The 13,516-nt window shown below is 41.4% G+C and overlaps 1 protein-coding gene across 1 annotated transcript in view; it reads right to left on the reverse strand.

Annotated features, from left to right (window-relative positions):
- ERAP1 (endoplasmic reticulum aminopeptidase 1) overlaps positions 1-13,516 on the reverse strand; it is a 33,966-nt gene that overhangs the window by 14,720 nt on the left and 5,730 nt on the right. The window contains exons 5-13 of the mRNA XM_040421569.1: positions 10,666-10,786; positions 10,427-10,581; positions 9,795-9,908; positions 8,297-8,428; positions 7,299-7,430; positions 7,129-7,203; positions 6,761-6,918; positions 5,443-5,522; positions 1,612-1,795 (exon numbers count right to left, since the gene is read on the reverse strand). Coding sequence (XP_040277503.1) covers positions 1,612-1,795; positions 5,443-5,522; positions 6,761-6,918; positions 7,129-7,203; positions 7,299-7,430; positions 8,297-8,428; positions 9,795-9,908; positions 10,427-10,581; positions 10,666-10,786 — 1,151 coding nt within the window. The remainder of the gene's footprint in view (positions 1-1,611; positions 1,796-5,442; positions 5,523-6,760; positions 6,919-7,128; positions 7,204-7,298; positions 7,431-8,296; positions 8,429-9,794; positions 9,909-10,426; positions 10,582-10,665; positions 10,787-13,516) is intronic.

Consider the following 13,516-nt stretch of genomic DNA (forward strand, 5'->3'; position numbering starts at 1 on the left):
AGTTATATTACTCCAGCGGGGTAATATAACTAAGGGGTATCAGGGATGGGTACATTATTATACAGGGCATGGGCAGGGTGATATAACTCAGCTCAGGACTAGGCCTATCAGACATTATACAGTTATAATGAGTAATGACACCAACAGCAGCCTCCATTCTAAATGTCCATAGTGATCCTTATTAAACTTAATGTCCCCCACAGTGACAGTGGCCCCCATTTTCATGTCTCCCACAGTGGCCCCCCCATTGTAATTAATGCCCCCCCCCATTGTAATTAATGCCCCCCCCCGACCATCACTCACCTCACAGCAGGCATCAGCACTGCTCAGGGGCTCAGGGCGGGCGGTAACAGGCATGCAGTGCGGCGCTCACTCACTCACTGTACGTCACGCGCCTGCGCCGCCTAGTGGGAGGAGCAGGCGCGTGACGTCAGTAAGTGCCACCCGCACTGTCTGAAGAGTGAGAGGACTCGGGCCGGCACTCGGGCGCAGGTCAGGCGAGATGTCAGAGGGAGGGAGGCAGGGCGCACGGCAGAGAAACGACAAGAGGGCGCCCCTGCTGGCGCCCCCCTTCTGACAGCGCCCCGGGCGGCCGCCCGTCCCGCCCGCCCCTAGAAACGGCAGTGTGTGTGACCCATGCGCCAACATTAATCTTCTTAAACTTTATTAGTCCAACATCAGAAGATGGTGCAGAGATATTCATCTGGGCACAGAGGTAGTCACATTGGTAGAGCTGTCTCATTACAGGTTACACACTGACGCTTATATTAGCGTTCCTTCACAGCTCGTCAGTGGAGTAGATCGCTGCTATTACATGCAGCGATCTCCTTCTCAGTATGGGGAGGAGCGATTGTTAATGCCATTGCTCGTCCCCATACTTACTTGTTGTTTGCCGGTTGCAGACTGTGATTAGACAGCATGATCTGCTGCCGGCAAACAATGATTTTTAAACCTGCTGAAAGATTCCAATTGGGCGATGTGTTTGCTCGTTCATCGGGTAATCGGCAGTACCTTTACACTGCCAGATCATCTCTAACGTTAGCGACGATCTGCAGGTCTAATATAAGCTTAATTCATATCTATTATCTATGGGAAGGAAAAAATGTTCAGTAATATAGGTTCTGCTGTACAAAGGTTCCTTCTTTCTAGAAAATACCTTCTGAATGGAGGTAGTGAAGCTCCTGCTCACCTGTAGTCGACAGCCAGTAAGTGCAACAACTATGGCTGGCTCACAGGGTGTTCTGCTATAGGTAGCAGCTCCTATGCTGCCTATAGTTACACAGTCTAGAGATTACAGGAGGTATGTTCTCAGTAGCCAGGGGCGTAACTACCATAGCGGCAGACCATGCGACTGCTATGGGGCCCAAAACAAGAGGGGGCCCAGTCTTAGTTGGGATTATCTCCTCTTCTACTGGAGGTGAAAACTTGGTCAGGACTCTACCCTCTAAAAGGAACAACTTTTAGCAAAAGAGGCAGTGGGGAAAATAGCCCCAGGGTCATTGAAAAGGGTTTAGGCAGAAAACCTTCTGTCCTGTGTGGGGGGCCTGGTTTGATCCTTGCTATGGGGCCCTTACTTCTCCATGTACGCCACTGTCAGTAGTGTCTACTTACCTCACAAGTTGGAATGCATTGTTAATGAGATTGGCCCGGTCATTGCTGCTAATTGCAGTGTGATTCTCCTTCAAAAGTTTTATCATAGCATCCCAGCCTTCATCTTCATAATGGACAATGTAGTAGCCATTCATTCCCACATTGAACTTGATCCATTCAACTTCTTCAGACAGGACCAGCATATCTAGAAGCAAACAATTTACCAGGACACCACCATTACATATTTTTTTATCACATACTAACAGCCTATGTGAATATTCTATGTAATTTTTTATACAAAACAGAACCGGATGGATGGTTTTCTGGATATAATTTATTGAAGTCACTCCACGTATTCTACAGGTACTTCCTGTCCTGGCTCTAAAACTTCCTCCTGTAAGGATTTGGCTTCTTTCTCCACTGAACAGATATATTAGGGCTCATGCACACGACCATATTTTTTGCGGAGAGCACACTGACCCATTCATTCCTAAGGGGCCATGCACACATATTTTTGCATAATTACTGATCATGTCCTACTCCATCCGTGTAAGAAAAGTGCAGCGTGCACATGGAAGGTATCCGTATTTTGTGGATCTGTTTACGTACTGAAATTAGGGCTCAGTTTCCAGTTTTATATAAATACATTTTAACCACTGAATAAATGAATAGTTCTGCAAGTTTCTAATATGTTTCTAGTAAACATTTTTAAGTGCAGGGAGAGCTGAGCATTTTACAATTTTTACATTTTTTTTTTAAATTACATTAAAAATGTCATTTTTGGAAAGGATCATGGTGAAAGCATCTGTACCCTTATGTCATCTTCCCCCTTTTATGTGCTTGGTCTCAACATATATTTGGTTTCTCTATATTCACTCTACCCTGTACAATAAAAAAATAATAATGAATAATGAAGGACCTTAATATGTATAGCTTGGAAGAAAGAAGAGACAGAGGGGATATGATAGAAACTTTTAAATACATAAAGGGAATCAACTCGGTAAAGGAAGAGAGCATATTTAAAAGAAGAAAAACTACCACAAGAGGACACAGTTTTAAATTAGAGGGGCAAAGGTTTAAAAGTAATATAAGGAAGTATTACTTTACTGAGAGAGTAGTGGATGCATGGAATAGCCTTCCTGCAGAAGTGGTAGCTGCAAATACAGTGAAGGAGTTTAAGCATGCATGGGATAGGCACAAGGCCATCCTTCATATAAGATAGGGCCGGGGGCTATTCATAGTATTCAGTATATTTGGCAGTCTAGATGGGCCAAATGGTTCTTATCTGCCGACACATTCTATGTTTCTATGTTTCTATGTTTCTAGTAAAAAAGAAAAACTGTCAGAAACAGGGTTTATCTTCCGAACTTTATACAATTAATTGAATGCAACCAACATTTTCCTCCTAACCTCACTGACTAAAGTAAAAAAAAAAAAAAATATATATATATATATATATATATATATATATATATATAAAAAAAAGTTATGACTAACCATTTAAATGGGTTGTCCAAGTTATCCTCAGGATAGGTTATCAATATCAGATTGGTCCGACACCTAGCACCCCCAGCCGTGTGAGCGCAGCCTTCCCTTCTGTTTACCTGCTCGCTGTCGACATCGCAGCAGTGAGCAGTGTAATTACAAGAAGCTGTCCTATTCAGTTCAATGGGACGGCTCCTTCCTATACACTTGAATAGGAACGACCCGTCTCCTTGAAATGAACGGGACGGCTTAGGTGTAGTTACACTGCTCACCGCTGCTGTTGTGAGGATGAGCAGGTAAACAATGAAGGGAAGGCTGCGTTCGCACGGAGTGCAGCCCGCTCTTCAATCAGCTGATTGGCGGGGGTGCCGGGTGTTGGACCACGCCGATCTGATATTGATGATATGTGACCCAATATTTTTTTTAAAAAGTGGTACTTTTGGGATAGTTTTGGTCATTTCACTGTGACTGTAAGGGGATTAATCATATTTTAATGGTCAAACAGTGGGGAAGATTTAGCAATTTATCCAGTGTCCATAGGTTGCATAAATACAAAAGGAAATAATGTAAAATTGTACCAAACTTAGTAAAATAGCACACAAGGTATGACATATTTGACTCACCTCCATTAGTCACATTAGTATGGTGTCCATGTATAGCACAGAATCACAGAGGTATTCCTCCCAAGAAGCAATGTTTCTAGGGGAGAATATCTCCATGAATGCTGTACCCCATGGAACTTAATACACAAAATAAGCCATACAGGCTCAGTGCCTAACTTGACCCAAATACATGTTTACATATTAATAAAATATAACTTTTATTTAAACGCGTTAAAACTCAATTCATTGTGAGCTAAACAAAAAGATATTAAAATTAGGCTGTGCCTTGTGTCCAATGTCTGAGGTCTTTGTATTTGATTGCTAATGGCAGGGATGTGCACTCTCCCTGCTTAATCACATAGGTACTGCCAACGGTTCACTGGTGGCCAGTTAAGTCACGACTCACATTGGAGCCTAAACTTCCTATTGATAAAATGCTCTATTATGCAAACATGCTGTATTTTTCAGACCCAAGGACACGGGCAGACAGATTACTAAAACCTAAAACTGCCCCCCGACATGTTTCGCCAGCTAATCTGGCTTCTTCAGGGATTTTGGGCAGAATTGAAGGAGGACGCCACAAGCGAAATATAAATAGCCTCTGTGAGAAGACTGACAGGCGAGTAGTCAAAAGACAGAGAGGAGCGTCAAATAGTAAATCCTTTTATGACGCTCCTCTCTTTCAGCTTAATAAATGACCCCCTATGTGTCTCCATAAGAAATCAGGAGGTACAATATGGGAGTCATAGTACTACCCCATACAGTTCAACGTGTAAGAAGCCATTAGACAACCATTTTATTAAACGTACACCAGTCTATTTAGCTCCAAGAGAATGGAGTATATTCTTAATAAAATGTTGCCACGTTTCAGGACTCCTCTAAGCAGCTCTCCTTTTTTAGTATTTTTTTCACAACACATGAAATTTGTATCTGTAAAGAATAAATCAAGGCAACTTGACTTACTGTAGATTTCTTTAAAACGTTTCACTCGTTCTTCCAACGAGCTTTCTCAATTCTGAGTGACTGTACAAGAATTCTCTGGGAATAAATATGTAACTGAATCAACATCTTGTAATTATACCCAGCATGGGGTCAAAGGTCATTATACCCAGCATGGGGTCAAAGGTGTTGATTCCATTATCCTAATTGGAGTCAGTAGGCTCAGCATAGAAGAGCCAAAACCTCCTGTCAAGATTCAGCCGTGTACTTACATCTAAAAGAAACAGGTCACACCTTTGAAGACAAGTACGTGTTTTGGATAAGGAGGCCGATTGGAACAAACGAGGTGTAAAGGAGGCCATCTACGTAAAAATGGAGAAGCCAAGCTTGAATAGAGGCGGGGGGGTTAGACATCTATTGTCTGCCACATACAATGCTGTCTTGACACCTTTTTCTGGGAGGTCATTATCACCTACTGACTCCAATTAGGATAATGGAATCCACACCTTTGACCCCATGCTGGGTATAATGACCTCTAACCCCATGCTGGGTATAATTACCAGATGTTGATTCAGTTACATATTTATTCCCAGAGAATTCTTGTACAGTCACTCAGAATTGAGAAAGCTCGTTGGAAGAACGAGTGAAACATTTTCAAGAAATCTACAGTAAGTCCAGTTGCCTTGATTTATTCTTTACAGATATACTATGACCTGGATAAATGAGAACCTTCACAGACACATGAAATTTGGCATGTGTCATTTTATTGGTGTATTAGGTTTCATAAACCTCTACTATTGACTGTATATTACCTTGTATTACATACCTTTCTTAGTTTTTAGCAAAAATCTTTGAACTGCATTTGATTTATTGGTGATGTAGGTCAATGGAATATGCCATAACAACCTATAGTAATATGCAGCAAAATACAATGAGGTTAAAACAGTATAATACAAAATGAAATAATCTTATAATACATATTGTAACATAATTGGCATAGACTTCAGTACTGGTCACATGACAGCAAAAACTAACTAAAAACTTTATCTGTGAATTTTTCTCTAAATGCTTGTTTAGGATTTATTGGAGGAGATAACTTCAGCCAATCCCCAAAAATTCTGACATAACTCAAACACAGACTGCTATCACCAACTAATACGAAAGGGGAAATATGTACACATTTCTGTGGGACCTTGGAGAGCTGCTCAGTAATGTCTTCAGTTTATGCAGAACTGACATGATGGGAACATGGTGGTTAACAGAATGGTGGGAACTAGAGGAAAAAAGTCAGGGATGATCACCTTATTTCCGTTTCGGTTCTAAATAAAGAAGGACAGCTTTTTAGTTTGAAGACCCTACTGAAGAACACCTCAGATCTTCTACAGACTCCTGGAGAGGAGATTGTGTGTTGCAAGTTTGCCGGGAAAAGTGGATCTGCAGCTACCATGTAACACTTCATAGAGTTTCCACACTTTTCTATACAAAACCTGCTTACTCACCATTCCACAGAACAGACAACTATATACTAACTGTATAGATTAACCATTAACAAACCAACACAAAATATGGCAATTAGGCCTCATGCACACGACTATATCTGTTTTGAAGTCCGCAAGACATGGATCTGCAAAACACGGATGAGGTCCGCGTGACATCGGTGTTGCGTCCGTAGTTCGCATTTTGTAGCCAAGAAGAGGACATGTTCTATCTTTTTGCGGAAAGGACATACAGATGCAGACAGCACACAGATCCGTGTGTGGGCTGTTTTTTTGTTTTTTTTTCCGGACCCATTGAAATGAATAGGTTCATGTGCAATCCGCAAAAATGTGGATCTGACATGGATACAAAATATGGTCGTGTGTGTGAGGCCTTACTCGGGACCTCCCTCAGCTCACCTACTCATATGAATAGATGCCATGTAATATTACATTTCCCAAGCGTCAGCTCAGGGGACACATATGGACACAGCTTGCTCCAGTGACCACAACTGTTAGTTAGGGGTTATAGAAATCGGACTTGCAGATTTCACTGTAAGAAGGGGCTGTCCGGTTCGGACAATTCTTTTAAGCTTTACTTACACAAATGGATAATTCATTTAAAGCACCAGCAATGTTATCCGAGTGCCGTTTTACTATACAACTTACCCTGCAGATTCAGCATCTCTAGCACCTTTCTGATAATGCTCTTGGTGTACGTGGATGTACTTTCCTTTTACTGTCACAGTAACTAATGGAAAACCTTTCTGTAGTGTCCATGTATTCATCATAGCCCTTACATCAATGATACTATCTTCTGTCCAGTGCTGTAGGAAACAAATAGAATATCATCAGTCAGAAAACACTAGGAATAACCAGACATCCTAGAAATCCCAGCCCTATCAAGGGCCGCCATATTGTGGTTCTGGCAACTTGCTGTGGGTGGGCAGTGGATTACATAGTACAGATGTGCTTCTGTATGAGAATACATTGTGACATTATTGTAGAATCACTGGCAATAAACACATTTTACATACAGATTTTTCTTGCCCTTTTCTGCAGAATCCTCTTTTCTCATTGTTACCACTGGCGCTGTCTTCTGAAGGACAGATCTAATGGATGCAAACAGATATGAATAAACATGTTTAATGGTGCCACCAAAAGAACATTATCAACCAAGCTTTACTTCTATACCAAGTGAACTTACATCTGTCATGCTGTCCCACAGGTCTTCATTCTTTGCATTGCGATAGCTAAAACGTCGTAAGTAATGTATAATACCGGCTTCAAAACTTTCTGAACCCATGTAGTCCTGCAACATGTTCAAAATGCAAGCACCCTGTAAAAAAGACATTGGAATTAATGGCAGCTCTTTGGCCATTCCTTTGGACCATACATGAGTGCAGAAGGCAGGTCACCTTATCTGCAGTCCAGACTAAACTGAGACAACCTTTCTACATAACCATTACAGTAAGGCTACATGCACACGACCGTATGTGTTTTGCGATCCGCAAATTGCGGATCTGCAAAAAAAAAAACGGATGGCATCCGTTTTTTTTCGGGGATCCATTGTAACAATGCCTAAAACGGACAAGAATAGGACATGTTATTTTTTTTTGCGGGGCTACAGAACGGACATACGGATGCGGATAGCACATGGTGTGCTGTCCGCATTTTTTGCGGACCCATTGAAATGAATGGGTCTGCATCCTATCTGCAAAAAAAATAACGGAAACGGACACGGAAACAAACAACGTTCGTGTGCATGTAGCCTAATACACAGAAGATAGGAGGAGGTATAGTAGACCACATAGCTTATGCACATAAATACTCACAACTATTTTCTTTTATTTCACTTGTCAGTGCTCATTGGTAAGTGATATACGGTACAGAGCAGGGGCATCACGGACATCAGGAAAGCATGGACATGTACAATAAGTAACTTAGTCTGAATGCTATGACTTAGGCCACATTCACATATCTGGTGAACTTTTCCGGCATTGTCGAATTCTACAGATCATCACTGGATCCCTATTGACTAACAGGAACGAGCCACTTTACAGCATAAATGCCGGGTTTTGACCGGATACAAACCGTTGCATGTCATATCAGGCAGCCAGATCAGCTCGCCGCAGATGAGAGGCAAAAAAACTGCACCCAAACGATGTTTATGATGTAATACAATGAATGATGATGATATGTTACCTTATCATAGGAGACCTCATCAAACATCTCTAGTATCTGTTCAGGATTCTCCACAGGGGTGGACACTGCATGGGAAGAGTTTAACGAGTCTACTTCCATGGCACTAAAACATTTGTCTAGAAATTTGTCATCCTGTAGAAGAAAAACAGCTCAGCAGTTGCATCCAAACTTACATCTATGTAGCTAAAATCCCCAAAAATTGATAAAACATATAGGGGGTCATTTGAGAAAACATAGCGGGGACTTCTCCCCGCTCACGCCAGGTCTAATAAGGTGGGCATGGATTGGGCGGGAAAGGGGTCAGGCCGGAAGGCCCGTCTCATTTACCATTTTCTACACCTGTTTTAGGTGTAGAAAATGGTCTAAATGTAAGACAGCAAGGAAGCCGACTTTTATTTAGAAGCGGCAGTGGATCCGTCGAAGTTATGTAGACGCCTGCGCCTCTTTATAACGCCAGCCGATCCACCACCAGATATAGGGGTTATTAGGGCCGGCGTCTAAAACGCCAGTCTTAATAAATCTGCCACATAGTTCTACAGTATTTGAATGTGAAACTGGGTTTCTGACAAAAGTATTATCCTGTTAGAGTTACCGTGTACCGCCATCCAGGATGTAAGTGAATGTTAGCTGAGCTGCAGTAACCCTGTATGGCCATCATACAGAGGACGGAGCTGTGCTTCTGGTTCCTTTCTCTGTGTTAGTTCCTGTGCCAGCTGCAAACAGCTAACCGGTCGGGGTGCCACAGCCACCAATCTGATATTGATGATCTATCCTAAGAATACCTATAACCTGGAAAATCTCTTCAATCCCTAAGGTCCAAGCCAATTTTGTCAGTGATGTTTTTGTATTTTCATCATCACCTTCCAAGAGCTATAACATTTAATTTTTCCAAACAACTTTGCTGTATAAGAGCTTTTTTTTGTTGTATTTTTAATGTCACCATTTAATGTTCCATATAATGTCTTTAGAAACTGCAAAAAAAAATAAAAAATTTAAATAAATAAATCACAATTTAAAATGTGGAGGGGAATAGGAAAAAAACATGTTTTGTGGGGTTTTTATGGGTATGTTTTTAGGGCATTCAAGTGGTAAAATATATGATACCAATAACTTTTTTTATTTTAACAGTTCAGACATTTTTGGAGGTGGTGAAAACAACAATTATCTTGTTTTTTTTATTGATTTCTTTTACATGATAAATAAAAGGGAGGTGAATATTTAATAATTATATTTCAAAAGATTTTTAGCAAAGTTTTCGGAAACAGCAGAATACAGTACTCAGCTATATCCAGCAGTCCCATAGAGAATGAATGGAGTAGCAGGGAGAATGCTCGGCATGCCACCCCATCAGGAAGGAGGAACAGGACCCCCGTTTTCGGGATCGGCGGGGATTCCATTGGTCAGACCCATCCACCGATCACTTAGTTATGCCCTATTGTGAGAATAGAACTAAAGTTGGCCCAACCCAATTAAATAAGCCATAGAAAAATAAACTTACAACTTGCAGCTCTGGATAAGTAATGTTGACAGAAATATACTCCATGAACTTCGCAAATCCTTCATTCAGCCACAGATCATTCCACCACTCCATCGTCACCAGGTTTCCAAACCACTAAAAAGAAAAGCAGACGTGTTTCAGTGGTTGCGGACTACGAACTAACCTTCCGTGTTGGGTGACTGTAGACTATAACAATGTCTCTGCCTCCATATGACCTGACATTCAGGAGACTATAGGGAGTGAAGAGGTTGTGGTTGCATCAGTCCCTGAAGCCTGAGGGGTTCTAAAAGGTCTCTGTGCCCTACATAAGAAGACCAGTTTTATCAATTAAGTGTGATGATTGGCGGACCCTAAAACAGGTTTTGCGTTGTTGCCCAGGAACGCTGTAATCATGGGATCGCTGGGTTGCCTTTGCATGGCAAAGCTGCCTGGATCAGCTCTAGTGAGTCAGGGTTTTCCCCTTGTCGAGTTCTGCATAGTATTGAGAGTGGTGTACATGATACATGTGGAATGACATCAAGTATTTTTAGCAATAGTTATAGAGTACCACATACGTATTTCAGAAGAATGGAAAGTTGACATCAAAAGGCATATTTAAGGCGTAAAGGTAATTCGGATTGCACTCTACTAACCTGGTGAGCCAGCTCATGAGCAATGACCATTGTAATCCAAAGTTTATTGGAGGCCGTAGATGTCTTGGGATCATATAACAATGCGGACTCCCTATAAGTCGTTAGCCCCCAGTTTTCCATCGCACCAGACTGAAAGTCAGGAATTGCCGCAAGATCTATAAGAATGTAGTCAAAGCCATTAGAAAGGCATTAAAAAAAAAAACATCCTGAAAAGCATCAGTCAGTCAATTATACAATACCTTGTTTTGGCAAAGGGTATGGTATACGGAAATATTCCTCATAAAAGTCCAGAAGTTTTACTGCTGCTTGTAAGGCGTACACAGCCTGATCTATCTTGTGTGGAACAGTATAGACAGATATCTAAAATGAAAGCATGGAAACCATCATGATATTAATAAGAGCAGATTCAGATCAATGAACTCTCTTTCATTAAAGGGGTTGTACCATGAAAAATATTCTACAGTTTTCAAACCAGCACCTGGATCTGAATACTTTAGTAATTGCATGTAATTAAACATTTAGTATAGCCAGTGAGTTATTCCATAAAATGTATCTGTATAGCGCCACCTGCTGTTTGTTCTTTTCTTATTTATTTGACCTGCTCACTGAGATGGCCGCACATGCTCAGTTTCATCCTTCAACTGGCTCCTGAGCTGTGATAGGGAGAGCATGGACACGCCCCCTGAGCTGTCAGTTTGATATAAATCTAGCAGAGGAATAAATTAGGAGATCTCTGGATCCATGTGAGGTACATGGCTGGTTCTAGCTTTGTTAAAAAGAGATTGTCATGTCCTATATGATGTCTGATTTTTTAATTTTCTATATTTCCGGTAATCATGGGATAACCCCTTTAAAGATGGAAGGAGGCATCCATGCCATGAATATACAGTCGTGGCAAAAGTTTTGAGAATGACACAAATATTAGTTTTCACAAAGTTTGCTGCTAAACTGCTTTTAGATCTTTGTTTCAGTTGTTTCTGTGATGTAGTGAAATATAATTACACGCACTTCATACGTTTCAAAGGCTTTTATCGAAAATTACATGACATTTATGCAAAGAGTCAGTATTTGCAGTGTTGGCCCTTCTTTTTCAGGACCTCTGCAATTCGACTAGGCATGCTCTCAATCAACTTCTGGGCCAATTCCTGACTGATAGCAACCCATTCTTTCATAATCACTTCTTGGAGTTTGTCAGAATTAGTGGGTTTTTGTTTGTCCACCCGCCTCTTGAGGATTGACCACAAGTTCTCAATGGGATTAAGATCTGGGGAGTTTTCAGGCCATGGACCAAAAATGTGAACATTTTGGTCCCCGAGCCACTTAGTTATCACTTTTGCCTTATGGCACGGTGCTCCATCGTGCTGGAAAATGCATTGTTCTTCACCAAACTGTTGTTGGATTGTTGGAAGAAGTTGCTGTAGGAGAGTGTTTTGGTACCATTCTTTATTCATGGCTGTGTTTTTGGGCAAAATTGTGAGTGAGCCCACACCCTTGGATGAGAAGCAACCCCACACATGAATGGTCTCAGGATGCTTTACTGTTGGCATGACACAGGACTGATGGTAGTGCTCACCTTTTCTTCTCCGGACAAGCCTTTTTCCAGATGCCCCAAACAATCGGAAAGAGGCTTCATCTGAGAATATGACTTTGCCCCAGTCCTCAGCAGTCCATTCACCATACTTTCTGCAGAAGATCAATCTGTCCCTGATGTTTTTTTTGGAGAGAAGTGGCTTCTTTGCTGCCCTTCTTGACACCAGGCCATCTTCCAAAAGTCTTCGCCTCACTGTGCGTGCAGATGCGCTCACACCTGCCTACTGCCATTCCTGAGCAAGCTCTGCACTGGTGGCACTCCGATCCCGCAGCTGAATCCTCTTTAGGAGACGATCCTGGCGCTTGCTGGACTTTCTTGGACGCCCTGAAGCCTTCTTAACAAGAATTGAACCTCTTTCCTTGAAGTTCTTGATGATCCTATAAATTGTTGATTGAGGTGCAATCTTAGTAGCCACAATATCCTTGCCTGTGAAGCCATTTTTATGCAATGCAATGATGGCTGCACACGTTTCTTTGCAGGTCACCATGGTTAACAATGGAAGAACAATGATTTCAAGCATCACCCTCCTTTTAACATGTCAAGTCTGCCATTTTAACCCAATCAGCCTGACATAATGATCTCCAGCCTTGTGCTCGTCCACATTCTCACCTGAGTTAACAAGACGATTACTGAAATGATCTCAGCAGGTCCTTTAATGACAGCAATGAAATGCAGTGGAAAGTTGTTTTTGGGATTAAGTTAATTTTCATGGCAAAGAAGGACTATGCAATTCATCTGATCACTCTTCATAACATTCTGGAGTATATGCAAATTGCTATTATAAAAACTTAAGCAGCAACTTTTCCAATATTTATGTAATTCTCAAAACTTTTGGTCACGACTGTACTATGTGCAAGCTACATTATGTCTTTATTCTGGCTGCACATGTTGTAAAAATGACAGAGATCAGCCAGCTGGCCAGGGGCATAAGGGAGGCAGGTGCCAAACAGAGAGGCCCAAGTTCCCTGTATCGAAATACTACAAATGCTGTGGAAGCCTTTGGGGCAATTTTTCATGATAGCATTTTACTCATTTTGGGCTAAAAATAATTTTTTCAATTGGTCTTTATTAAAAATGTTCAGCAGTTTTTCAGCTACAGAGGTTTGCAGGGTCAGTCTTTTTGCAGAGTATCACTTCTCAGTCCCGTCAGCTGACAGTTCATGTGAAGCTTGTACAAAAAGAGGAGACTCAATCGTTCCTTCAAAAACTGCAATAAAACTCTTGAACTACTGTATAAGCTGTGCATGTTTGCTATAATTATCTACACCAGAGGACCCCAAACTTCTGTACCTTGTGAGCCACATTCACCTTTGAGCAGTGGTCGGGGAACCAATAGCCAGAACAGATGTACATTGTAGAGCAACAAAATTCTGAGACATTTCATTCATGACACACCCTTTGTTCTATACTTCAAGTGTCATAGAGCATGAAGCAACATAAATATGTCCATAAAGAACCCAAATTATTATAAATCATTTGTTAATTGTGTGTATTTCGTG

This window comes from Bufo bufo, chromosome 2 (genome assembly GCF_905171765.1).
Source record: "Bufo bufo chromosome 2, aBufBuf1.1, whole genome shotgun sequence".
Lineage (NCBI taxonomy): Eukaryota > Metazoa > Chordata > Amphibia > Anura > Bufonidae > Bufo > Bufo bufo.